Here is a 25,496-nt window from a genome sequence, read left to right on the forward strand (position 1 = left end):
GGGGCGTGAATGGCCCCGCCCATATGGGGTTACCTCCTTCGACATAAATACCTCCTCTGCAAGTGGTGTTGTCCCGGCGACTCACCGGCAAGCTTGGCCAACGGCGCCAACATGGGGAGTCCTCACTCGACGTGCCGCTTCGTTAATATTAATCATCTGCAGGTCTAACGGACGCCGTGGCGCCCGCTCTGATGTTGAAACGCCGAGATGGGGAAAATCGACCTGTTCTTGCGTCGCACCTCAAGACAACATTGCCGCCTTAGCCCCGGTACAGGCCTGGTCACAACCCAGGCAAAAGAACCTCCATCTCCACCATGTGAACAAGGACCATTCCGGGGGAGGGGTGAAGTTGTGCATCGCCGCATGTTCAAAGTATGATGGATAAAACCCTGCTAGATCCCAGTCTACTAGCCAAAGTTTCCCCGTTCCGCTCTCAAGCATGATGTTGCGGGGAGCAAGGTCATGATGGACGAAGACAAACTCCTTCTCGGGGGTTATCGGCTGCAAGCATGACTCCCTGTGCTGCTCTGGTGTTTTGCTTACTTCTCGGCGGAAAGAGACGAGGTTGTGCCAGAAGTTGACGATGGAGGATATGGTGGTTGGTGAAGCGTGCGGCGGAATGCCATATACGTCGTTGTCGATCCAGAATGAGCGGCAGATTCCCATACCCAGCGACCCGGCCGTGGGCCTAGTTACGGTTTGCATTTGGCGTACCATACCCCGGAGCTGAAAGGCGAGCCGCACTGTCGACAGTAACTCGATACTATCCCAGATCGCCATGAGGTCATGGCCGTGGATGCGCGTCTGAATAACCTCGAATCCGCGTCCTTGACGAACAATCCTCTTGATGGTCGGGGCAGCAATGCCCAGGGTTTTGGCCTTTCGCATTGCGGATGTTATATCTTCAACGCCTTCAATATCCTCGTAATAGACCTTGGAGAAATACGAGTCGGAAACCTCAATCACACGCAAGGTTCCCCCGCGCACACTCGCGGAGATGGGCAATTTGTTCGGCTAGGTCTACGTCCGACAACGTGTCGACCGCCTCGTTTGATAAGAGCATCATCGAGAAAAAAGTGTCGGGGATGCGGGGGTAATGGAGCGGCTTTGACGAGGTTGCAAGAATGAGGTGGATTCCATGCAGGTAAACGCAGGTGTGGACAGGGGCTGGGTGATATTGAGAAGCATAGCGGACAGGACGAAATCAAGCAGTCAGAGAATGACTGTCGGGGATCTACCTAATGGAGAAATCCAACAAGTTGATGCGCGGGCTGTGTCTAGGTAGATATTTATCACGCGGGATTGTATATCTGGGTGCCTATCCCTTGGGGTCGTCGGCCTGTGCATGTGTTCGCAACATCACCAACACAGCTGAACATTTGATTGTCACGCTCTTCAAAATTTCGATTTTATTTGACAAAGGGATTGTAACTTAACACCTCACGAGTAGAAAAAGCCGAACTCCAAGTCTAGATGCGAAGGAAACCTTTGACGAGAGAGGAACGAAAAAGAAAGCTATCCAGAAGTCCAAAATCTACATTCTGCCCAAAGGGATTTAGAAGCGTTATTGCAATACTGGATCAACCCAGAAAGGTCGGAGCCGAGGGTGAAGAGAGAAGGCTTGTTCAAGGATGGGTTGTAACGCCAGCCGCAAACGACGGTTTACAGATGGTTTTTAGAGAAATTTAGGTTAGGGGTACCCAGACATGATGCATCGTTGAGGCATCGAGAGAATCTTGGCATCCGAGCACGGGTGATCAGTCCCTTGTGATCCAACCGCCAGGGGTCTTGGACCCTTGCCAATGCTTGGAATCCCCTTGTGAACCCTTGTGAACCCTTGCGGACCTTGAGGGCCTTTGGTCAACCCGCCACACCCGCCTCCTTCTCGGACCGGAGCAGAGCGGCGGTACCAACCGTCAGACATACTTATCCGCCTTATTTTTCTGGAATCGACTGCTCCAAGCGATTTGGCGGGTTGCCATAGACAATCTACTTCGAGTCGTGTATACAGCCCGTGCCAAAAGATCAGACGAGATGGGTCTGAAGTCGGTTACCATCGGCAGCGTCATCGCAGCGCTCGCTCGGACGGCAGCGGCATCGCAGCCTGGTGCAGCGGAACCGGTCCCTGCGCCGATGCGCGATCTCGTCTGGGGCAAGCTCAACTTTCTACATACCACAGACACGCACGGATGGCACGGCGGTCATTTACAAGAACCGCAATATTCCGCCGACTGGGGGGACTATGTCTCGTTCGCAGAACATATGCGCAAGAGAGCGGACGAGGATGGAGTTGACCTGCTGCTAGTCGACACGGGCGATCGCGTCGAGGGAAATGGCCTGTACGATGCATCGAGCCCCAAGGGCAAATATTACTACGACATTTACCGAGAGCAAGATGTCGACATCATATGCACAGGCAACCATGAGCTGTACATCGCGTCCACGGCCGACGGGGAGCACCTGTACACCGTATCCAATTTCAAGCAGAACTACATCGCCTCCAATCTCGACTACATAGACCCCAAGTCCGGCGAGATAATGCCAATGGCGCAACGATACCGCAAGTTCCAGACCAGAAACCAAAAGTTGGACGTAGTCGCCTTTGGCTTCCTCTTCGATTTCACCGGCAATGCCAACAACACGATCGTCCAGCCCGTTCGGGAGACTGTGAGGGAGGAGTGGTTCCAGAACGCCATCCAAGAAGAGACCGATGTATTTTTGTAGTCATCGGCCACGTCGGCGTGCGTATGCCCGAGTTCAAGACCATCTTTACGGCAATCCGCAAGCAGAACCCACTTACACCGATCCTCTTCTTCGGCGGCCATGTCCATATCCGCGACGCGACCACCTACGACGCGCGCTCCTTTGCCGTAGCCAGCGGGAGATACTTTGAGACGATCGGGTGGATGTCGATCGACGGCGAACTAGAGCGGACATCGCTATCCGAGGACGCCGGTTTTTCCCTTTCCACCGCAGATACATCGGACAACAACCTCCTCGGTCTGCAGTACCACACGGGTCCTCGATGCCGACCACGTTCCCCACCGAGCGCGGCCGCAATGTGTCAGCCATGAATCACCAAAGCCCCGGAGTGGAACTCGACCTCGAATTATGCCTTCCTGCTGCGCCTCCGAAGACCCTAGTGGATGTCTTCGTGTCGCCTTTACCCGGGGGGCGACAGCATCTACAGCTGGCTTGAGGAGGAGGTTCTCCCAGACGTCGTGGTCAATCCCAGCCGGCGAGACGTGCCGCGCTTAGCAATCTTTAACACGGGTGCCATCCGGTTCGACATCTTCAAGGGGGCGTTCACCCGCGACACCACCTTTATCGTCTCGCCGTTCCTCAGCGTCCTGACGTACATCCCAGACGTGTCTTACCAGTAGGGCTCGGAGGGTCATCGACCTTCTTGAACAACGCGGGCAAGATCATGGAAATCGGGCCCGATGACAACCGGTTCATGTCGATCCCGGAGCAGCTTGTCATTCACGAGTCCATCGTCCACGAGGCGCCCGAGTTTGATATTAATGTGGATGCTTCCCAGCAAAAGCCGCTCAGCGAGAGTGCCGACAGGAGACCTCATCTGACCGAGGGTTACACGACCAGAGACACCATCGGTACTGATGGCGACGACACCCTCCACAAGCCCGTCAACTTTTATGTTGTGCCCAACTGCGTCCAGGCCGAGGTCGGATTCCCTCAGGAGGGCGAGCCGGAGGCCGTGGACCTCGTGTTCCTGGACTTTATCACGCCGTGGATTCTGATGGCTTTGAGGATCGTCGGCGGCGAGTACAGCGAGAAGGACGTGCAGCTCTACGCTGAGGGGACATTTACCGACATGATGGCTGGCTGGATCGAGGAGAACTGGCCGAAGCATTGTTAGACATGTGCGTTGTTATGTTGCTTGAGCTGAGCGTGCTACGGAGACTTGGTTTGGTCTATCTTGGCGTTATCATTTTGTCGCACATTCAGAGCAGGCCTATTTTTCGAGGGTTTTACACATTGTATATGCATAGATTAGCGAGTTGACGAGAACTAGCAGAGATCAGATAGTGGCGTGTTAATGGATAGGATCATCTTGTACGGCTAGCACGGAGCGAACACACACACATACACGGCGGCAGGGGGTAAAACCCGAAGACAAGAAAACAGCCAGACCCAGCCGTCGTTGTCCCTTATTGCGCCGTCACGCCAACCGACCCATGAAAATGCTACCAACAAAAGCAGAGCCTGACACTATAACTGGTCAAGCAGCTTCCTCCGCCGCCTTTCACCAGTTCCTGCTGCACCTCGTCCAACGTCGGCAGCTCCCACACCCTCCCATCCCCTACATCCCCCGGCAAGGTTCCACCCAGCCGGCGCGCCAGGCGGCCCCGCCTTCGCAAGCCACTCGCGCGCCGTGTCCTCCCTCGCGCGCTCATACTCCAACACTCCGCATCCTCCTCGCCCGGCGCATACCCATAATACGCCGCATTCACTGCCATCCTCAAATCCACACCTCTCCTACAACGGACTACTCATCCATCCACCTTGGACCTTCGCAGCCGCCTCAAAAACTCCTTCACCCCCGGGCAGCTCCACTTCTCGCACGCGGGAATACTGTCTTGCTCCTTAATCGGCGTCCGCCCCCCGAAGCCCCCCGCGCCGATGATGCCCACGTCGCCGGCTTTGGCTTTCCGGAACCGGAAGAGCATGGATCGCGCTTTCTCGGATTTGCGCCCCTCGAAAAAAGGAGGAGGGGGGGGGGGGGGGTTAGTTTGGTTGGTTGGTTGGGGGTGTTGGGGGTGTTGGGGGTGTTGGGGGTGTTGGGGGTGTTGGGGGTGTTGGGAGGGGGTGAGAGGGGGAAGGTGGACGTACCATTTTGATTGATTTGGCTGTGTTGGATTGGGGTTGATTGTTTGTAAGGGGAAGGAAGTTTGGGCGCGTGAGCGGGTTGAGGTTGGGTTGTTGCGCCGAGTTTGTTAGCCAAGGTTGGATGTTCAAGTTTGGCCTGATCTGGAAATCTACAGCCTTGTCTGTTGCAGGTTGTGGCGCTGTGGCGTGAGCTCACCCGATAAGGCGGGTTGGGCAGTAATTACAGCCACGCCAGGCTTGGGGGCACTTGGGTACATGCCTGGTACCGATTTCCTCTTCTCCTCACCATCACTCAGATATAATTTTGAAACCACGAAAATAATCAGTAGGCGGTAATCACCTCTGCTTTGTCAACGGCATGAAATTTAAGAGTATATATTGTATTTACGAAAAAATGGTTCCAAGATGAAAGCAGATCTCCGGCCCCGGACAATCTCTCGGCGAAGGCGAGGAAGCCGTCGGCCTAGTTTCCGCTGGACATTGCTGAACCTGTCTTTTGGGGACCTTGGTAACCAAGCCCATCGCTTTTTCCCCTGAAACCATACAATAAGACTGACCCCTTCCGTGCAGTCCTCAAGGTCAAAGCACTGTTCGCGATCAACGTGAGTAATGTTTAAGGTTTTCTTGCCTTTTTGGTGTTCTTCTTGATCGCCAGGGAAGGGGAGGAGGGTCGTTTCGGTTGTCTGAGTGAGCGGCGGTACGGAAGGGATGAATTGGCAGAAATCGCGCAAGTCTTCTGGCGTTCGAAACGTGCTGTCACCGCCGATAATGACCGGGCACCGCACTTCGGGTTCTCTAGCGTAGCGCGCTGCGGCAGCAGCCCAAGATCCTGGTGCCGGCTCAGCTTTGGCCGTCTTTCGGGACTTTGCCAGCCAAGCAGCTTGCATTTCCCCCTGAAACCGCACAACAACCCTAACCCCTTCTGTGGAATCCTCAAGGTCAAGGTGCTGTTGGCGATTGATGTCGGTAATATCTAAAGTCCTCTTGTCTTCGTCTTCCTCCTGCATGCCAGGGGGGAAGGAAGGCAGGTTTTGTGATTGTCTGGGTGAGCAGCGGTACGGAAGGGAGTTGGCAAAAATCACGCAAGTCTTGCTAACAACCGACGGCTATCTGTATACAGTCAATAACTAACCATCGTTACATCCAACATCTACTATAAAACTATCGGTTATTAGTAGGCAGATGGCAATAAATACCTACTTAGTTAGTCCTCCTTCTTTCAAGACGTTGGTAACCAAGCGTATTTTTTTACCCCCTGAAACAATACAAGGACGAACTTGCCTTCTGTACAGATTATAGCTTTCAAGACGCCAGTGATGTAGGGGATCGACACCCGCAATATCTAAGATCTCCTTGCTTGCTTGCTCTTCCTCGCTAATCATCCTATAGCTTGTTTCGGCTGCCTGGGCGACTGGCGGTAGAAAACGGAGTTGGCAGAAATTGCGCAACTCTTTATGCGTTCGGAATATGCTGTTACCGCCGATAATGACAATGCGCAGGCATTTGGTGTCGTCCGGTAGGGGAGTGCTCCAAGATCCTGGCGTCCACTTGCTCTGCTTGGCCTTTTGCCGTTCGAGCTTAGCTTTGGCCATGGCATCTCGCAGATATTCGGCCATCTTGAAAGAATGGTAGTCGTTTGTTGAAATTGAGTTGGGAGTCGAAGTGCGGATGTTCAAGGTTTTCTGAACAGGTTGTTGGGTGATGGCTGAGTCAAGGCAATGGTGCAGTGAGGCAACCTAATGGGAGGCCGTGTAAATCTTTTTAGGTGGCTGAGGTTAATGTTCAGAGACGAATAAAAGACAAAGGGGTCTGGCCATTTAGGCCGCCATGTGCAATCGCTGCGCTTTGTTGTTGGACACTGTGTGATGCTCAGGCCTTAGAAGGAATAAAGGGCCGTTTAATTGTCGATGCCTAGTACCTATCGTGTTCTGATATGGAAACAAACCCTAAATCCCGACTCTTCATCACCCCTCCTCCATCTCCACATCTCCCGATATCTCCCTGCTCACACCCTCATCCCTTCCCGGCGCCCCTCTCACAAGCGCCCTCCCTATGCCCCTCATCTTACTCAACATCTTCCTCCTTTTGCCACTCTCCACGCTCCCCATCCCGCCCCCCTCACTGCCATCCTCCGAACTGCACCAACCCCGCCGCCGTTTCGTGCCAGCGCCAACAGGAGAACCCAAGCCCCCGCCTCCAGGCACCGGATCCGTATCATCTCCCGCTCCACTCCCGCCCGAAGCCACCGAAGTAGGCGGCGTCACCGACCCGGACCCGAATCCGAATCCGGACCCAGACCCAAACCCAGACCCAAGCTCCGAATCCAACTCGGTGGTGCTCGCACTCGAACCCGTCGAGCCCGCCGAGCCCGCCGACGACAGACTCGTTCCCTGCGACAGGGACGACCGGACCCCCAAAGACAACGACGGCAACGACAGAGCAGGCGGCAGACTCTGCTGCTGGTGCTGCCAGGGCCATAGTCGTTTCGACTTTGGCATGCCGAGGATGACCGCCCCCTCCGGCGGACAAGCCGAGAGGTCCACAATCACCTTTGAGCCACCGCCGCCACTGCCGTCGGTGTCGTTGAAGAGAGACGTCATACCCCCCATACCCCCCCAGCCAAACCCCTCCAAAACGAGTTCTAGAACGGGCTGGAAACCACCATAGGCGGCCTCCTTCGGTTTGAGCACGGGGCGTGCCGCCGTCGCCGCGGCTCCGGTTGGCCCCACGCACGCACATCTACGGAACATCTCCCCGCTGCCGCCCATGGGAGTGTTGTTGCCGCTCTTGTTGTAGCACAACACCATCCCCGGCGCAACGGTGAGCGGGCTGTTGTTATTGCTACTGCTGCTACTGCTAGGTACCACTGCGTCGTCGCTGCCTACCGTGCGTCGGACGATCTCGCGGAGGTCGGCGACGCCCACGCAGAGGTGGTACTGGCCTGTCGGCAGAGCCATCCAGTCGAGGCAGGCTTGTGCCATGGTCTGTGTTTGCGTCTGTGGATGGGGGTGGGCGGCGGGGCGGATGAGCTCGCCGAACCCGCGGCCGAACAGCGTCACGGCGGGTATGGCGCGCGTGAAGTCGACCCAGGGGACCGAGAGCGGGAGCTTGGTCACCTTGAGGTGGAAGGGGTCGCGGTCGGTGGCGAGCTCGGCAAAGTCCCAGCCCTTGAGGTGGGTGCTTATGCGGGGCTTGGAGTTGATGCCCTTGTGTGCGGCTTCGGCGTGGCTGGCGTGGTCGACGAGTTTCTCTAGCGTTTCGTACAGCTGTTCGATGCGGTGCTGGACTGTGGTGGAGGTGTTTGCGTCCTCGCGGTACAGGGGGAGTCTACGGTTGGCTTCGCTGAGGAGGACTTTGAGCGCCGAGCTGCGCTTGAGCGGGTCTGTGGACTCTTGGAACTTGGAGTGTTCGAAGAGGAACTCGCTCGCAAACTCGTCGACCGAGGAGAGATGGAGCGAGGTGCGGAGAAGGTGCAAAAGAGTGCTTGCTCCATCGATGAGAAAGCCTCGGTTGTCTTCGACGTCGTAGAGAGTGAAGTAGCGTTGGCGGATCCAGCGGAGCTTGTCGACGTAGCCACCCCGGGTGATGCGGATGGGGGTGTCTTTGCGGCCGATACTAAACTGGCAGCCACCTGTGACAACCTGGCCGACCGATAAGGAGACTTTCTCGAGAGAGAAGTCTTTCCCGGGTGAGCCGAGACGAGATTCCCGGATGGCGTAATTAGCGTCTTTTGATCCTAGAAGAGGTGTCAGCAGTTGATGGTAACTCCGGGACGGGTAGTAACGGCGGACCGGCATAAAAGTGAGCCTCGGAACACCATCCCAGAATATGACGCCCTTTTGCCATCTCATTGCCGTCGACATCGGCGCATTGGATGGCGCCCATGTCTGGATAAGGCAACCTCCCCCCATCACTGTAATAGAGATGCCAGAGAGTCGCATCGTTCAACTTTTGTGACGGGACGATTGCGGTTGAAAATCCCTTGAGTAAATACTTTCCAAACCAATGGTGAATCCGGGGGGACTGGGCCAGGCCAGCCATAATGGTTAGTGGTATCTCCAGTCCAGTGTCGTACTTGCTCCGTCGAGGGATGGGATAGCCCACTGCTATACAAGGGTCCCGGAACAGTCGATGCCAACATTGACCAGTATTGGCAGATTTAGAGTCGTTCGGAATCAGAGTTATCTGAAATGCCAGAGTATAAAGTGGAAGCGAATCTTCATCTCCTTCGTCGAAGCCGGGGGATATGGGCGAGCACAAAGACAAACTCTCCCCCGACCCCGAGACCCGGCGTCCCGACGTCCGCAACGCTGCCCCAAGCCAGGCAATCTGCTCGGCCACCTCGGCAATACTGTGTGACGTGCCTTGAATCTCTGCCCGAAGCATAGGTTCATGTTTGAAGTCTAGCTTCACCTGGGTTTTGTCAGGCAAGATCCCTTGCACCTCATCGTCCAAGTCCAGGGCCCGGGACAAAAGAGCCAGAAGCCCCGGTCCCGTTGCTGGCCACGTCTGGCGGAGATACCCTTCGCAGGGTAGTGCCTGTGCATCCGTTGCCGATCCCGTGAGCGTGATGGCCTTACCGAGAAGTTGGCCAAGAGAGACTTGGGAACTGCCAAACTCTTCCCGGAGGAAAGCTTTCGGGTCCCAATCCACCCATAGCTCCAACGTGTACAGATCTGACGATCGCTTACTACTCATGCTCCTCCTGTCACCGTCCAAGTGGCGGACCACTTCGGAATAAACACGGCGGGAAAGATGACGCTGAGAAGGTACCGAGGAGAGAAGGAACTCCTTTTAAGCGACGCCGTCAGCCAGCGGTAGGCCATGGATTCGAAGACGATACGGGTGTATTGGTGCCCATTTGGAAGCGATATCTCGTCGTTCGGTTCCCCTGATTCTGAGAGAACATTGCAGGCCTCGTCCATGTCTAGTGTAAGGGGCGAAAGATCATGGTGCTCGTCTTCGTCGCTGATGCCATCTAGCCAGCCACGGATAAACGAATGCACGGTTGAGAGGTCAATCCTCTCCCGGAACTTGCTTGGATTCCCACAGTCACTGGCCTGCGAGTCAGGAATGAGGGCAGATTCAAACCGAGACGCAATATCACTGACGGCCACGTTAGCAATCTATCAAGGACGCTAGTGGGGGTGAACCTGTCAGGGGGGGCCAAACTTACACCCTGTGTTTATGAATGAAGTACATCACCTCCCGCTCAGCCTTGCTAGACCCAGCACAGCCTAACCTCAGGGAGAATGCCCTGAGAAGCTCTGGGAGGCTCGCCCCAACAGCCTGAACAAGGGTGGTATCTTCGCCGGCATTTTGGGTTGCCGACGAAACAAAGTTTGCGAGTGCTTCGGCAAACTGGGAGATGTATATCTCCACGTCGTCCCGAGAGATGCTGTTAGCCACCGAGTAAACGGTTTCCGAGTCTTCATCGTCGTTTGGAGCGTTGAGAACACCTTCTTTTGCTTGGGGGTCGGCAGCTCGCCCAAGCGATGCGTAGCCTGAGTCCGTAGCGGCACAATATTCCGGTAGGTCTACCAAAAGCTCAACGCCGCCAGGAATCATAGATGTTGTATAGGCTTTGGGCTCGAGCAAATCCTCGCATTCGATGTCGGGCTGGATCTCGGTCAGCGGCTGGCCTTCGGCTTGCAGTCGCTTATCCCGCTCCTCGCGTTGAGTTGAAGATTGAGGGGCCAAGAAGCCAGGTTCTATGCCATTCTCGGCGGGTGATCCAGGCGCGAAGGTGTCGTCATGAGAATTTGGTTGTGCAGAGGGCCATCCATGGATCATTCTCATGTGCCTTCGGCAGTTGTCCTCGAGGTAAAATGTGCGTAAACATGGGGAATACAAACACTTGAATCCCACCACCGAGTGTGCAGATTGGTAATGGCGTTCTAGATCCCTTCTCTCTGCAAACCCGGGGGATTTGCAGGTGGAGGAATAACACTTGAACGGCTTTGTGTGTCTCCTCTGGTGCTTTGCCAGGTCAGATGCGCGTATGAACTTCTTGGTGCAATTCGGAAAGCTGCATTTGAAAGGAGCAAGCTCACGGTCCCCGGTATCGTCCGGATCACTGAAGCCTGCGCCGCGTGAGCTGGTTGGGGTATGGGTTACGCCGGTGGATGCCACGCTGCGCTCAATATCCACGGACGCAGTGTTGATGGCTGGAACACTCTGTTTCTTCTCCGTTGACCGGACCCCCCTGCATAAAAGGCGAATATCCTGAACATCATTATTGGCGGACGTGAACAAGCTGAGGCATCGTTTACACGGCGCAAGGGGGTCTGTACTGGTGGGAACGCACTTAAGTCATGTCAGTATCAGCGGGGATCAAAACGATGGGATTCATCAAATGGCATCACTTACACGGACTCGACCCCGACGGCACCGCTGGCAAGATTGCCCTTTCCAACTGCGTGAGCCGGCGCTGTCTAGACCATGACCGGGTTTGGACAATTCGTAGGATGCATCCGCGCGGTGACTGCTCGGTCGTACTATGAACTTGCCCTGATTCTCATTCCGCTCCATGGTTGCAGCATCAAAGCGTTTGTCCCAGAAGCCCTCGGGGTCAGGGACGAGGGCTGCTAGTAGTGAAGGTCTCAGCTTAGCGGCTTCGAGGAAGGACACAGGCTGCGGTCATACCCTCCTTTGCGGTTGCATGTCTTCGTGTCTTGGTGCCTTGCATTGGTGCATCCATGTCTCGGCCAGATGCATCGCCAAAGAGGGATTGGAATGGTATTGATATAGATATCCAGGTCCCTAAGGTGGGTTATTTAGACGAGTGATCTCGGACCAGCTGCCAGTATGGGACGCGAAGGCGAGAAAGTTTAAGAAGTTGAGAAAGTCACAATCGATGTGTTGACTGGACATTGGGACGAGGCTTCGAGGGCAGTGCCCAGCACAGCCCTAGAACCCCCCTTTTCTTGAGAGCCTCGAGCGGACTGGTAACGTCGGTACCTAAGGCACCTAGGTACCTAGCACAAACAGCATGCGGCAGACCCCGACCCATTGACCTACCTACCAAGGTAGTGGCTGCTGCTCATTTATCCATCCCTGAGGCCTTTCTCAGGTTTGAATGCAGGCCATCTTGGCATTGCGCCACGACTTGTTGCGTGGTGCTGTGGCACGAACTCCGATTCGGAATGTATAGAAACTTGATTAGTTTATTATTCTGGTTTCAGTTATGACCTAGAACAACCTACGGGACAATGGATGGAAGCTTTTAGGCGGATTGGATGGTTCACCGGGCGAGGAAAGAATGGGTTCCTGACCGCCATGGATAGGCGCCGCGCTCTGTTATTGGACACTTGGGTATGCATGTATGGGCGCTAAAAGACGTGAAGCGCCACTGGCCGCGGCCGTTGAGGGGAACCAACACGCCGTCGTTGTTTTGAAGCCTCATAAGGGCCCGAACTCATTGTGGAAGCTCGTTGGACCGAACATCAGCATCAGCGATTACATCGGGGTGCCCGAAGATATCGGTGGCCCAGCTGCGGAAGGTGGTGTCGACCCAGGCGCCGAGCAACCCAAGCATGGTAAGCAGCTGGTAGATGTTGGGAAAGCTGTTGGTCATGCCGATCGGCAGAGCACCGCAGACCTCCATCCTATCCAGGCGATCGACGGCAAAATAGAGTGACCACTGGTGATCGTGGACGAGTATAAGAGGTAGCGTAGGGAGCGCGGGTCCATACATCCCACCACCGACGCCCAGCATATCCATGCGCTTGTGCCACCGTCCTCTTGGTCTCCATCGTGGCCGACCTTTCGCTTCTTGGAGGGCGATTGACTTCTGCTCTGGAAGGACGAAGTCGGTGGGGTGTCCTTGTCAGGCTCACAGGGATGCTTCGAGCCTAGTTGCCCATCCGGCAGTCCCAAGATTCAGAGACGGATGGCAGACTCGTCAAGCATAGATAGTTCGGCAGTTGTAAAGTGGCTTCCCGTTAATGTCGGTGAGATAGGGCATCAACACGTCGCGGAATCAGGTGAGGGTGTCGCTACAGGCTGGCCCCGGGCTTTTATTATCACAAGAGTAAGGTACTCGGATGATAACGGTTACGGAGCTGGTGGGAATAGCTCATTAGGCACTTATCGTCCATCCGTGGCATCGAGGTCCCTGGTAAGGTCGCAGATACTTGTAGCGAAAAGCTATCTGTCTCTCCGTTTCGGCTCCTTCACTAGTAATGCTCTTCATCACTCGGTTCTCTTTAACAGCTGGACCTAGGCTTGAACTGTCTGTGGTTGCATAGCGGGAAGAGCGTCGTGCGGGGGGGTCTTTGGGCGGCAGGCGGGTCTGCGTCGCAGGTTGCCACGGTACTGGAGAAGCGAGGGCTTTACGGCCGTGGATATTGCGATTTACCGGACCGTTGGGGGGGTCAATAGGAAGGGAGTTTGTCAGTAAGATCAACAACGGTCGAGTCAGGACGTAAGCGGTATCACAAGCCTGTAAATACCTACAATTAAACATTTATGAATACCGAAACTCACTTGGTATGGAGTCAAAGTGGGCTCATAGGCTTGGCGGGCAGCGAAGCCCCACAACGTAGGTCTTTCATCACCGCGCCTCAACGCGCTTCTCTTCTTCCATCACCTCTGTGCAATGTGCAAATTGGCAACCAGCTCTGCCTTGTCAACGGCATCATTTTCGTCGACACGCATTGTATTTGCAAGTGGATTTCCTCGACATCTAATGTCACGATTTCCATTTCCTTCCATCTTCGTCTTTTTTACCGACTCCGCAAGGCCGGTAGCGACTTTACCAATCGACTTTAACCAAGCCTAATCTAATCCCCGATATCAAGCGATATCCTGCCAACAACCTCCCTAGATCCCCAAAACCGCTGCAGTGAGGAAAACTTCCAAACTCGACTCATCCAGTCACAGAACGCGGGCGAGGCTGAGAACACCAAAGAATGGATATCTGAGCAGCAACTATATTATACCCCCTCCCAAACAAGCAAAGCATAGAACCAACCTCGACACCCTCCCATCCCCCTTTTCCACGACCCCCCTCCCTTCCTCCACCAACCCAACACCACCAACCCCCGACCAAGCGGCCCTCGCAAACAACACCCCCCTTCCTCCCCGCCATGACGACAAAAGCACACATCCCAGAGGTGCGCCGGCACCGGCCCACCTCTCTACCCCTTAACCCCCCCGCCTTCTCCTTTCCTCCCGGGCGACCTGGCCCGGCTTTGGGTTCTCCAAGTTTGGGCTCGCTCAGTGAGGAGGGGCAGGAAGGTGGGTGGGGGAAGGGGGCACGAGACGGGGGTGCCCCGGCGCGACTGCGCTGCACTGATGATGGCCATTTCACAAAAGTAGTTTTCAATCGGAGCGGGGAGCAGAGGGGGAACATGTGAGATGCTATTTGGTTGGGAGGTGGGTGGTGTTGGGTGGGTGGGGGTAGTTTGGGGAAGAGTGGTGGTTGGGGGGTCGGTGGGAGAGTGGTTAGGGTGGGTTTTTGGGTGGCGGTGTTCTTTCTCTTTTGCATCTGCAACACACACGCACACATACACAAAACAGCACGCCCGGTGATGACGGAAGGTCCAAAAAGCCAAATTTGCAGGCAGCCGATAGGATCTGGCCTATGAAATGTAGGCTTGCCCGTTGGTTGTCGTTGAGAACCTAGGAGAGCTAATCTGAGGGCCTTGTCGCTGTTTTGTTTTGTTTTGTTTTGCTACATTATCTATCTTTTTTCCCTAATTCAGTTATTTCTGTCTTTCTTCCTTTCGTCAATTAGCGGTTGTGGTTATAGAAAGTTAGTTAGAGGCCGGAGATTGGGAAATAACACATGATCAAGCCGGCGAGATGTGTAAATTTCCGAGAGAAGGACCTGGGATGCCGCTTAACATGAGGAACAAGTTTCATGGCCATCCGTGTATTCATAGCTTTTGGGAGAACCTAGATTTTGCGCCTTGCATCCGGTACGGTGTATCTTGTATACAGACAAAACAACAGAAAAGCACAAGCAAATCCTTCCTTCTATACCCGCCCAACATACACTCCCCTCTAGCCCCCCCTTTACCCCCCTCACTGCGTCTTCTTCACGCCCCCCTTACCACCCACGGGCGCGCTGTACATCCACAAGGCGCAGAAACCCACCCACCCGGCCACAGTGACGCCAACACCCGCAATCCACGGCCAGGCGCCCGTGATGACGAAGCTGCGCGGCCACTCGTCGTGGGCCATGTGGCGCACCGACACCGTGTTCTTCTCCTCGACGTTGGACAGGAAGGGCCGCTTGTGGTTGATCTTGAAGTTGAAGATGCCGTGCTGGTCCGGCAGCTTGAACTTCACGCTGTATACGGCGGCGTCCGACGCACCGTTGTTAGTGTCGGGCTTCAGCCCCAGCCGGTGGAAGGGCGAGAGCATGGAGAACTCGAGCTGGAGCGCGTCGGTGGCGGGGGTGGTGAATGGGGTCCAGGTCGTCCAGGCGTATTCGGAGAGGGAGATGGTGTATTTCTGGAGAGAGGGGGTTGGTTAGGTGAGGTTGCTGGGGTGCAGAATGGGTTCAGGGGCGGTGGGGGGGAGGACTCACGACATCGTTTTTGATGCCGTAGATGGTGGGGTTGGACTCGTTGGTCGCGCCCGCCTCTTCGAGGTGGTGCTCGATCCAGTTGACCCGCACGACGCCAATCTTCGTAGAAAGTCCACCCGCTCACGCGCTTGGCGAACTCGCGGTTGAAAGTCTTGGCGGCCTTCTTGCTGTCCGCCTGGCTGACCTCGGCGTCGAACCACTTGTCCTGCAGCATCTCGGCCGAGCCGACGAGCGCGAGGCGGGCCGAGTTGCGCGCCTGGAAGGCGGAGACGAGCGCCAGCTGTTCACCGGCTGCGAAGAGGTCGTCCGCCACCTCGGTCTGCTCCTTGGGGTTGTAGCTGTAGGCGGTGCGCGGGGCGCGGAGGATCGGGGTGAGGAGCTCGCTCGCGCCGAGGGCGGCGCCCACGCCGCGCGGGAAGGCGAGGGCCTCGTTCTTGCCGGCACCCACGCCAAAGAAGTCCTTCACGTCTGGGCGGATGGGGCTGGGCGGCGCGAGGACGAGAACGTCGTGCTTGTCGGTTGCGCTCGCGGTATCGTAGTTGAAGTGGTCCACGACCAGGCCGGTGCGGTCGGTGGGGAGCTGGATATCGAGTTCGGAGAGCAGGGAGACGAGCGAGCTAGGGACGGTGACGCCAGAACTGAGGGTCACGAGGATGTTGCCGTTCGCGTTCATGAAGTCGACGAGGATGTTCGGGGTCAGGTTGGGGCCGAGGCCTTGTTATTGTCAGCCGCGGATAGCAATTGGATGTTGAGGGGGGGCATTACCCTTTGCCTTAGTCGGGAAGAGGATGACATGGTCATAACTCCGTTCGCCGAGGTGGAACAGAGCCAGGGACTCGCTCTTGGGGTTCTCGAAGGAGATCTGGAATCCCCTGCCTGCCCATTGTCAGCCATTGTGTTTCCCTAATGCAATTTAAATCTCGTGGGGTATCCCATACTCTCTAGATCCCCGAGGGAACTGGGAGTAGTTCTCCTTGTCGGCAACATCATCCAAGATCACCAGCAACCTGTTGCCCGAGGTGCTGATGGCCGACACTACGGCTGCGAACAGAAATACGAAAAGCGAAAGGAACGACCGCATGGTGAACAGAATGATCCCGCTTCTAGACAGCCACTGGTCGTGGGCGGGGAATTAGAATTGAGGGGCGCAAACTCGGGGTCGTCGAGTTTATGCCACGGAACTGGAAGCTTGCCTCTCATCCCACAACAAATGGAAGCTCTCAGCAGTGGATTGGATTGCATTGATTCGGCATACGTAGCCTTGCCAAGCAGTGGACGGGGGTCTCAGCTAAACGACCCACTCAGCCTTCAATCGATCCCTGTCACTTTTGGCCAGTGCTCCAACTTTTGAACATGAGCACCAAATTAACCGCAGTTTCGCCGCATCGGGAACCTCGAATCGCTCAACCAAGCCCAAGCTCAAGCCCGCCAGCTCCGACGACGAGGACGACCACTTGCCCCGCGCCGTCGCCAGTGTGTCGCTGCCGCCCCAATTGACAGAACTCGGTACGACCACACCAACCCCCCGCCTCTCTTTCACCCACACCCCAATCCCAATCCCCCGACACTCACAACCCCTCAACCCACCCCCCAGCAAGCAAGCAAGCAAGCAAGCAAGCAATCTACCAAGCAACAACACCCTCACCAATCCACCACCCACCCACCCACCTTCACACTCTATACTCACCCGCTAACCCCCCGACAGCACCTCCCCCCCCCCAAAAAAAACAAGGGAAACCCAAAACCCGAAAAATGAACGGCGCAACCCCCCGCCTCTGGGCCGGTCCCCTCCGGTACTGGCGCTGGGCCGCCCGCGAGCGCCCGGGCCTGTTCTGGGCCGTCATCATTGGGGGTCTGGGCCCCGTGACGCTGGCGGTGGTGCCGCCGCTGCGGCACGCCCTCGGGCGACCCGGACGCGCCGCCTATTCCGTTGACTTATCCGGGTATGTTCCTCCTGTCGCTTATTTGTTTTCTTCTTTTTCTGGTTGAAGGGGTTGGTTTGGTGTTGGCTGTCTGGGAATAATGTGCTAACCGACTGGGACAGTTCCTACCGGGCCGAGGAAGAAATTGACGGGGTATGGCGATGAGACGGAATGAGAGGCGCCTTGCCTTGGGTATATCTGATCGGCGAGCGGCAATTTGGGAGACGATGGCAGTATCGACACTAGCAAGGGGATAGATGTGTACACGGCCGAACGGCGGAAGGGGGCTGTACCAACCGTACATATAGCGTTGCCAGGTGGAGGCAATAGAGAAAGGGACAGGAGGACGGGAGAGAGGCACGTCCGCCAACTCCAAGACAGACTCAGGGGGCTACCAAAACGGGCGACGGCCAGTGCAAAGAAAAGATAAATGCATCCAATTTTTGCACCTAAATGCTGTAGCGGAGCACACGCTGTCTGACCAGGAAACAACCGAACCCATGCTACCCACCAGACCAGCAACCCAGACTCCTAATCATGTAAAAATGTCTTCCACGGCTCTATATGCAACCTTTGCCCCTTTTTAGTTGGCTGCTTTTTTTTTTTCTAAAAAGAAATGTCCTTTCCGAACCAGCCCCTTCCACCCCTTAACTCTATCTACTTCTACCGTTCACGCTGAACCAAGTTCCATTCCCACTGTCACAAGTTAGCCTCTCCTCACCTCCACAAGTCAGACTCTTAAATAGAAAAGAAAAACTTACCACTCGCCCATCATCATCGCCCGTGTACACCAGCCCCGCCAACGGCGCCACGCACGTAATCGCCGCCTCGACGTTCGCCCCCGTCTCACTCTTCAGATTAACATGGTCCAGCCGCCGCACGAACTCGAGCATCCACCGGCCCGTGCGCGCCCCGACCGTCTTGCGCCAGACATTCACGACGCCGCGCTTATGGCCCGTAAAGACGAGCTGGTTCTCGAGCCACTCGTTGCCGGCGCCCTGCGCGGAGCCCTGGTAGAAGGCGCAGGCGTGGACAAAGTCCTCGACGGCGGGCTCGTGCGTGCCGGCGCAGACGTTCTGGTCGAGGATGAGCTCGCCGTTGAGGGTGTAGAGCAGGACGTGCTGGCCGGAGCAGAGCATGACGTCGCCCGTGACGTCGTTGATGCGGGCGCACTCGACGGGCCGCGCGAGCGGCAGCCGGCGGATGAACTCGAGCCGGTTGAGGTCCCAGAGGAAGGCCACGCCGTCCTGGGAGACGGTGAGGATCGTGCTGAAGGCCTTGGACACGGCCATGTGCGTCACGGGCGTCTTGTGCCCGAAGAGCGAGGACCGCAGCTGCAGTTCGACCGTGGGCTTGCTTGGGGAGGACTGGACCATGTAGATGGATACTACGCAGTCTTCGCCAGCTGTGATCAGAGTCTTGGAGTCGGCAAAGATGAGAGTCGAGATTTGGCCGATGTGGAGATTTTCAAAGAGACCAGCGGGCTATATTTGTCAGCTACCTGTGTTGCAAGAAATGCAGAGTCAAACCCAGCTCACCTTTCTATTATCGCTGAGGAAGAAGCGCACACTGTTGTCTGTGTAGCCCCATTCCAGAAACTTGTCGTAATGTGGCGGAAGGTTGAGGCGGAACGGCGATGCGCACAGAAGGCGATCGAGCTTGGGCACGTAGATAAGCGACGCAACGCGCTCACGGCTCTCTGCAAACAGTCAACTTTTATCCCTAAGAGCAACATCAGTACAACCATGCGCGTGAAACGTACCTAGCAGTGGATAAGACACCCTCGTTAGCGCCGCGATCGAAGTGTCCAGCCGCTTAATCGGACATCGGTCGTGCTCTCTCGCCGGGTGGGGCTTCGTGAAGATTTGGTGCGGCGTCTGCCCAAAGTTGTGGATGATGCCCGTTGTGATGAGCCGCTCCTGGGGGTCAGTGATGTTATCGAGGTCTCTGGCGCCCTTGTACGATAGCGGGTGGAAGACGTTCAAGCTTTCCACGGCAATCTCCCCGCGCTGTTTGAAGCCAAAGACGAGATCGATCCACTGATGCAGCCGCTGGCTGACATAGGGGCTCTCCAGAGCCTCCCGGTTCTTCGCGATGAAGATCTTGGGGTCGCCCTTGGCCCACGGCGGGAGAACGACATTGTCGACCTTGCCACCACCTCCTTGCCGGACACCGAAGTTATAGCCATTGATATTGGTCAGGAAATCCGGGAGGTAGAAGAACTCGGGAATCAGCTCGCGAACATCCGAGCCATTGTCTTTTGAAGACGAAGCCCAGGCGCCTTCAATGGAGAAGAAGAGTCGGTCAGGGTGGTCAAAAGTGCCTCCCTGTAGCAGGATGAACGACTGCACAAACGGTGGAAGGCGGATAAGGTACGACGAGACGATCATCGCGGACGAGTAGTGGGTCCCGTAGTGGAAGGGCGTCTCGCCAATCTCAGCAAGACTCCTATATCGCATCCCAAAATCGCCCGCACGGGTCGGCGACTGCGCACCCATTGGCTTCGACAGGTCCCTGAACGAGGCTGGGTTGTTGAGGTCGAGTTCTTCGCTGGTGTAGTCCGCAAGCACCCAAGGGAAAACAGGGTATTGGGTCAGATCGTTGAACGTCCTACCAGCCATGGTATTGACCAGCATCAGGTAGTGGAAATTGGACATCTCGCCCCTCTGCCACCGTCTCATCATCGGGTTCCACGCCGAAGAGTTGAAAATGCTGCCAAACTTCGCCCCAAGCGTCTGCGGGGCCTCCTCAGTAAACCGAAGGCTCTCAAGTCGCCAAAGGTCTTCCGGGTTGGGCAGCAGACTGGGGTTGTTGGTATGCGGCGTCATGCTCGTCAGCCTGGAGTAGATCTCATCCCGCATGGTTGGGTTAATGGCAGTGAGCAAGTAACTGCGTCCGTCGGTGAAGAAAATCTCAATGGCCACATCACGGAACAGGAACCGCCGCTTTGATATGCTGAGAACGTCCTGCCATTTCCAGCTGCGCGACTCCTGGTCTATGCGGCCCTGGTTCTGGCGCCTCTCGCTGGGGTTGCCCCCGGTAATGATGATGGAGAACGGGTCCCGTTCGTCAGATGGGGCTTGCCAGACGTTGACGATTTCTCCATCTGCGCTTTGAAAGAGGTTGTCCATAATGTAAAGCGCTTCCTTTCCAATAATTAGAATACCCTCAGAAGCGTCGAGACCAATGATGCGCGAGATATTGAAGACGTTCTGGACAGCATCGCCCTGCTGGAGTCGCCGCATCACCTTGCGGTTCTTATCTTCAAAGGTATCGTCGCCCTCGGGCTCATTTGGGTCATCCACCAACTCAAAATCATCCTCCGGCGCCACGCTTTGTTGGTCCGCAGCTTCGGAAATAGGTTCGGGCTCGGCAGAAATGTCAGGCTCATCTGACTTACTATCACTCCCGGCCTCTACGGGGGCGGGAGGAGCCGGCGAGGTTGGTCGAGTCCCTTGTGCCGCCGCAGCGTTGCCAGTAAGAACGTTGGGTTTTGAACTTCCTGTAGGACCGTTGTTCTTCTTGGGCTGAAAGTCCTGCTGTTCCGGGTCGGGATATTGGGGGAGAAGACGGAGGCGCATACGGTTCCTCCCTTCCGTCCTGTCCAACTTCCATTTGATGATCTGCGGTTCGCTGAACACTGCCCCTGGACGACATAGGTCGCGCTCCATTTTGGCAAAGGTCGAGGCTAGGAAAGCATTGTCGTCCTGCAGGTCCTGCAGGAGCCTCTGGTGCTTGAAGTGCTCCGTGAAATAAATGCTCTTCATCCACGCGCTGTTTGCCATCTCGTGGCGGAGTAATATGTTATCTCGCTCCAGAGACTCGGTGTGCCAATGCCTCAGCTTGTCCTTCCGGCTCTTCACCCTGATCCTGGCCATATCCGCCGTCCGTTGATTCTCCAACCCGACGAAGTCCTCCCAGGACTTTGACATGCCACCAAAGAAGAGAATATCAAGTGATGGACGATGTTGGTCGACCCAATCGAGAAAGGCCATGTCGTCCAGTTCGGTGAGTCTCTCAAAGCCCCTGGCCAACGACCGTTGATCCGGCGTCATAGTTTGCTGGAATATTGCAGTCGATTCCTGGGGTTTCTGAACAAGCATGATCCGCCACAGAGTTGCGGCAACGCGCCGAATTTGGTGCCTCGGGTCGACCAGTTTGTTGTAGAGTTGGTACCACACGAGCTTCATGTAGTCGTCATCCATTGATAGACAACCAAGTAGCACCGTTTGCCAATAAAGCAGCTGCTCCATGGTTGAGAGCGCCTCCGAATCCTTAGTTTCGGGGTCGTCCATGTCTGATAGCCTAAGCAGTGTGAACTTGAGGAACGAGGACCGAATGGTCGCTACTGCCGTACTGCACAAGCGGACACTCTTCAGCGACGAAACATCAGGTCTCTGTAAATACTCAAGTACGGTTCCCGTGAACTCAATCATCGTTTCGGCCCCGTTCATGAAGGACCCTTCAAACACGGCCTCAGCCACGTGAAGGTTCAGACGCGCCAGGTTTTGCAAGATTTTGGGCTCCGTGAGAGTCTTCTGATCCAACTGGATGGTGTTTTTTAGGTGAGTAATAACGTTCCGCAGAATGTAGGTCTCGAAGTATGCTCGGTGCTCTTGGAACCCTGGCGGGACCTTGACAAGGAGGCCGAATCCTGGGAACTCTTTCTTGACCATAACTTGATCAGCAAACACGCCGACTATGAGTTCCAAGACGCCCTCAAGGACGGCATTGCTAGTGTTCCTCGTGGTGGGCCGCTTCTTGGGAGACATGACGTGGTTCAAACGGGCGGGGGCGGGGACAGGGGCAGCAGGCGGGGACTGTGAGGTCACCAGGATGAAGGACGACGGCCGCCGCAAAGGGGTGCCTCGGCCGGGGCTTGGGGATGGTGGCTGGATATCAACCGGCGCGGAGGTAGCCGTCCTAATAATCGGAATTGCAGTGGATGAAGAGCCAGGAACCGGCTTGATGATGACATCGCCGCCCTCGAAATTGAGCGCGTCTTTGGAGTTAAGTTCTATTTCAGCGGTGACCGGATCGGAACTAACGATGATCGGATACAGTGCTGCAAAGAGGTGCCGAACGTAGTCAGAGGATAAAGCGAATTCCCTGAAGTTGGCCGAACGGGTGTGCATGTCTGCCAAGAACCGAACAACGGTCTGAAGGACTGCAGCGTGCGCCGCCACCCTCTCCTTGTCGGTCAACTGTGTTTCTGAGTCGATCATTAGCAAACGGTGGCCAGCATAAACTGGGTCATCTTACTTCTCGGTTCGAGCGCTTTGCCTAGTTCCATAGACCGCGCCCTGGGCCTTGTCCGGACAATATCGAGGTTCTCCTGGGAGCCCCTCGTTGTACTGAGGTCCCCGGCGGGGGAGTCTGGGTCGTCCTGGTATCTGAGGACGTCGCGAAGCCCGTGTTGCAGCATGGATGTTATGACAGGCAGCAGATCCGGAAACACGACCTGGCTGCTGCCGAAGATTTCCAACAGGCTAAAGAAATCAAACGACTTGTCAAAGTTGATCTTGGCCACATCGTATCCGAAAAGGATGCTGAAAAGGATCGGCCAGAGCGTTGAGATGTCCCACCACTGCTTCAGACGGTAAGCCATGATCCAGAAGCCGCCAGTTTTACTGGCAAACTTCGCCGTATAGCCGGACGGTTGCGTGACAAGCAGGCGGGCAAGAATTTTGCAGCCGAGGACGACAATTTCCGGATCGTTTTCTGCGAGCAGATAGAGCAGCCACTGCCCGGACGTCAGCACGTATTCTTTTTTCTTGTTCTTCGGGCCGGTTGTAAATATCACCTTATTAGTGACAGTCTTGGCAAACTTCTGAATGTCGGCCGAGTTGGTCTTCTCACACAGGAGCCGAGTGTACATCTCCAAGATGCTGACGCCCAGCTCTTTCTTGCCGAGCATCCTTGAGCCTGTAGAAGAGGCCAGGGGGATGTTTTCCGCCGTAGGCCTGCGCAGCGCGGTAAGACCAGGAGTAGCAGAACGACTGTTGGCAGACGCTGGCTTTGGAGTGCGCGGCAAGGAGCCAGGGGGTGTGTGGAAGGCGTATGTGATGAAGAGGGCAATGGAGCGGTGGACTTCGGCATTGTAATTGCACTTCACGAGGCTCTCGAAAGAAGCCATAAAATGGGGCATGACGTGTTCGGATATGGGTTCGGCTTTCAACGCATCCAGAAGCCTCTTGATGATCCCTGTACGAGACGGATGAGCTTACGATGCTTGATAAAAGTGCTATGTAGACGGAACTTACGCATTCGGAGTAGTCTGCGGCTGTTAAACTGATGGTGCTTGCTCTTTACGGCAAAAGTCACAAACTGTTTGTAGTACAGTTCCTGGGCCAGGGACGAAGACCTTCTCCACGTGTCCGGGTCGATGAGGAGGACACGATAGGCGAGCGGGTTGATGATGAATGACTCGATCGGGTCGGCATGCTTGTACCCGATGAAATGCAATATCAAACTGAGGAGCTGGAAGCCAAGACGGTCCCTGGCCTCATTAGTCAACGAGAGCCGCCAGGTTTGTGATTGTGTATCAGAGCCCGGTACGCCATATCCGAGTTTGGCACGGAGCAGCATGCTGAGGATGGTATAGCCCTTGTCTCTCTCCATAGCCTCGCTGTTCCTCCAGCTATTGCTAATGCAATGGAACATGAGCTCAACGGATCGGAGCAACTCGTCGGAGGAAGACGACCGCTCCACGAGCTTGAGAGCTACGGGAGTAAATCCTCCCAGTCGCCAGAGGTTGTCGTCAAAATAGTAGGGAGTGGCGACAACCGGGTCGCCCGTGAGAAGCGAGGTGCCGTTCAGCTTAACCAGGGCATCATTGACGCAGGGAACAGCGCCATTGATCGCAACGGCCGCCCCGCTCTTCACAGTGGCATGGAACACACTACTCGCTGAGTTCCTCGAGAGTGAGCGGAAGAGTAGAGAGTCCATGAATTTTCCATCCGCTGGGAAAACGGCTCGCGGGAAATGGCTCAACAGTACTCTGTGCTCCGGTACGATGGTGCTCGCTTTATCTCTGATGGCTTTCAAGATATCCGAATTGTCATCTTTGCCCGGATGGAACACCTCGTTACGGAGCCCAAGGGCAGCTGAGGCCTCATAGGTCTGAAAAGCACCAAGACAGTCCTGAAAGTTACCCTGGTACCTCACACCAAGTCGATAATAAACAGCAAGCAGGTCGTCACTTAGGACGTCCTCGAATAAGTGCGCCGAGGCCAGCGACCATCGAGACTTCACAAGCCCAGGGCCGAGCTGGGCTGCGAGCCCACGTGGAGTGCCTAGAAACCCCTGTACAGGGTTTGTCTTGCTGTTGTTCGAAGAGAAGGAGACGAAGCTTTCGGTACTTGCATTAGACGGCGGGGGAGGGTTCGGGTATGCGGCGCGGATCTGCTCAGCAAACTCCCCATTGACGTAAAGGCTTGCCTTGCTCGCGACCATGGTCTTGGGCCTACGATGAACGAGGGCGATGTGGTACCACTGGTGTTCCTGAAACACGACCGATTTGAACCTCACACTAGGACGCGAGGATGTGACTGATGTTTGCAGGATGAAGTTCTTGGTGTCCTTTTCAAGGTAGGCGAGAAGAAAACAAGTCTGAGTAGAATCGAAGACGCCGAAGAGTGTGGTATGAGACTTTGGGTCGAACTTGTCGACCCGGATCCAGCCAGTGAAGGTGTATCCAGGGGCTGCTTGGGGAGGGAAGGACCTCCCAAGATTGGGGAGCTCAACGGACGAATGGCCATGCAAGGAGAGGTCAAACTGGATAAAAGGAGGACCGGCGTATTTTTCCGTCATATCCAGACAAAATTCAGAAGTGGCAGGGTCCCGGCGATTCAGCAAGAATTGGGCATCCGCGAGCTGGTCGACGCCTAGCTGCATCAAGGACCTGCACAAGGGCAGTGCCTTTGCCCTCTCGGCCTCGGTGAGAACGCTGCCCTCATCAAAAAGTAGGCGCAGCAGTCTGGGAGAGCATGCCGGTCCCGTGCAAAGCACCGAGGTTGAAGAGGGAATAGGATGCTAGGACCGAAAGCGCTGTGAGCACTATCATCGACGCCGGGCTCGTCGGGGCATCCTCGCCTCTTGGTATAGATTCCCAGAAAGGCGAAAACACTCCTACTGAGTTGGGGGTTTGTGGAATAACCGGTGCTGGATCAACTGATCTCGCCCAA

The 25,496-nt window shown here is 55.7% G+C and overlaps 6 protein-coding genes across 6 annotated transcripts in view; 2 read left to right on the top strand and 4 right to left on the bottom strand.

Annotated features, from left to right (window-relative positions):
- The window catches only part of CHGG_06374 (uncharacterized protein), a gene marked incomplete at both ends in the record, with an annotated part of 1,663 nt that extends 775 nt beyond the window's left edge, over positions 1–888 (bottom strand). The window contains one exon of the mRNA XM_001222468.1: positions 544–888. Within this exon, the coding sequence (XP_001222469.1) occupies positions 544–888 (345 nt within the window). The remainder of the gene's footprint in view (positions 1–543) is intronic.
- A 1,146-nt stretch (positions 889–2,034) lies between these two features.
- Positions 2,035–5,054, top strand: CHGG_06375 (uncharacterized protein; the record flags this gene model as incomplete). Its single annotated transcript, XM_001222469.1, has 4 exons — positions 2,035–2,720; positions 3,367–3,875; positions 4,252–4,748; positions 5,007–5,054. The coding sequence occupies 4 exons, from the start codon at positions 2,035–2,037 to the stop codon at positions 5,052–5,054; spliced, it is 1,740 nt and encodes a 579-aa protein (XP_001222470.1).
- Positions 5,055–6,815: 1,761 nt separating this feature from the next.
- On the bottom strand, positions 6,816–8,892 carry CHGG_06376 (uncharacterized protein; the record flags this gene model as incomplete). The annotated part of the gene is made up of 2 exons (XM_001222470.1): positions 6,816–8,587; positions 8,643–8,892. 2 exons carry the CDS (start codon positions 8,890–8,892, stop codon positions 6,816–6,818), a joined length of 2,022 nt encoding a protein of 673 aa, XP_001222471.1.
- Positions 8,893–9,545: 653 nt separating this feature from the next.
- On the bottom strand, positions 9,546–11,551 carry CHGG_06377 (uncharacterized protein; the record flags this gene model as incomplete). Its single annotated transcript, XM_001222471.1, has 4 exons — positions 9,546–9,957; positions 10,028–11,157; positions 11,221–11,438; positions 11,497–11,551. 4 exons carry the CDS (start codon positions 11,549–11,551, stop codon positions 9,546–9,548), a joined length of 1,815 nt encoding a protein of 604 aa, XP_001222472.1.
- Positions 11,552–12,129: 578 nt separating this feature from the next.
- Positions 12,130–13,280, top strand: CHGG_06378 (uncharacterized protein; the record flags this gene model as incomplete). Its single annotated transcript, XM_001222472.1, has 4 exons — positions 12,130–12,165; positions 12,281–12,389; positions 12,837–12,970; positions 13,101–13,280. The coding sequence occupies 4 exons, from the start codon at positions 12,130–12,132 to the stop codon at positions 13,278–13,280; spliced, it is 459 nt and encodes a 152-aa protein (XP_001222473.1).
- A 1,600-nt stretch (positions 13,281–14,880) lies between these two features.
- The window catches only part of CHGG_06379 (uncharacterized protein), a gene marked incomplete at both ends in the record, with an annotated part of 11,449 nt that continues 833 nt past the window's right edge, over positions 14,881–25,496 (bottom strand). Inside the window, 11 exons of the mRNA XM_001222473.1 lie at positions 14,881–15,312; positions 15,389–15,457; positions 15,513–16,102; positions 16,154–16,264; positions 17,421–17,597; positions 17,822–17,870; positions 18,072–18,794; positions 18,849–19,009; positions 19,073–22,522; positions 22,573–23,514; positions 23,574–25,258. Coding sequence (XP_001222474.1) covers positions 14,881–15,312; positions 15,389–15,457; positions 15,513–16,102; positions 16,154–16,264; positions 17,421–17,597; positions 17,822–17,870; positions 18,072–18,794; positions 18,849–19,009; positions 19,073–22,522; positions 22,573–23,514; positions 23,574–25,258 — 8,389 coding nt within the window. The remainder of the gene's footprint in view (positions 15,313–15,388; positions 15,458–15,512; positions 16,103–16,153; positions 16,265–17,420; positions 17,598–17,821; positions 17,871–18,071; positions 18,795–18,848; positions 19,010–19,072; positions 22,523–22,572; positions 23,515–23,573; positions 25,259–25,496) is intronic.

This window comes from Chaetomium globosum, genomic scaffold (assembly GCF_000143365.1).
Source record: "Chaetomium globosum CBS 148.51 scaffold_3 genomic scaffold, whole genome shotgun sequence".
NCBI lineage: Eukaryota > Fungi > Ascomycota > Sordariomycetes > Sordariales > Chaetomiaceae > Chaetomium > Chaetomium globosum.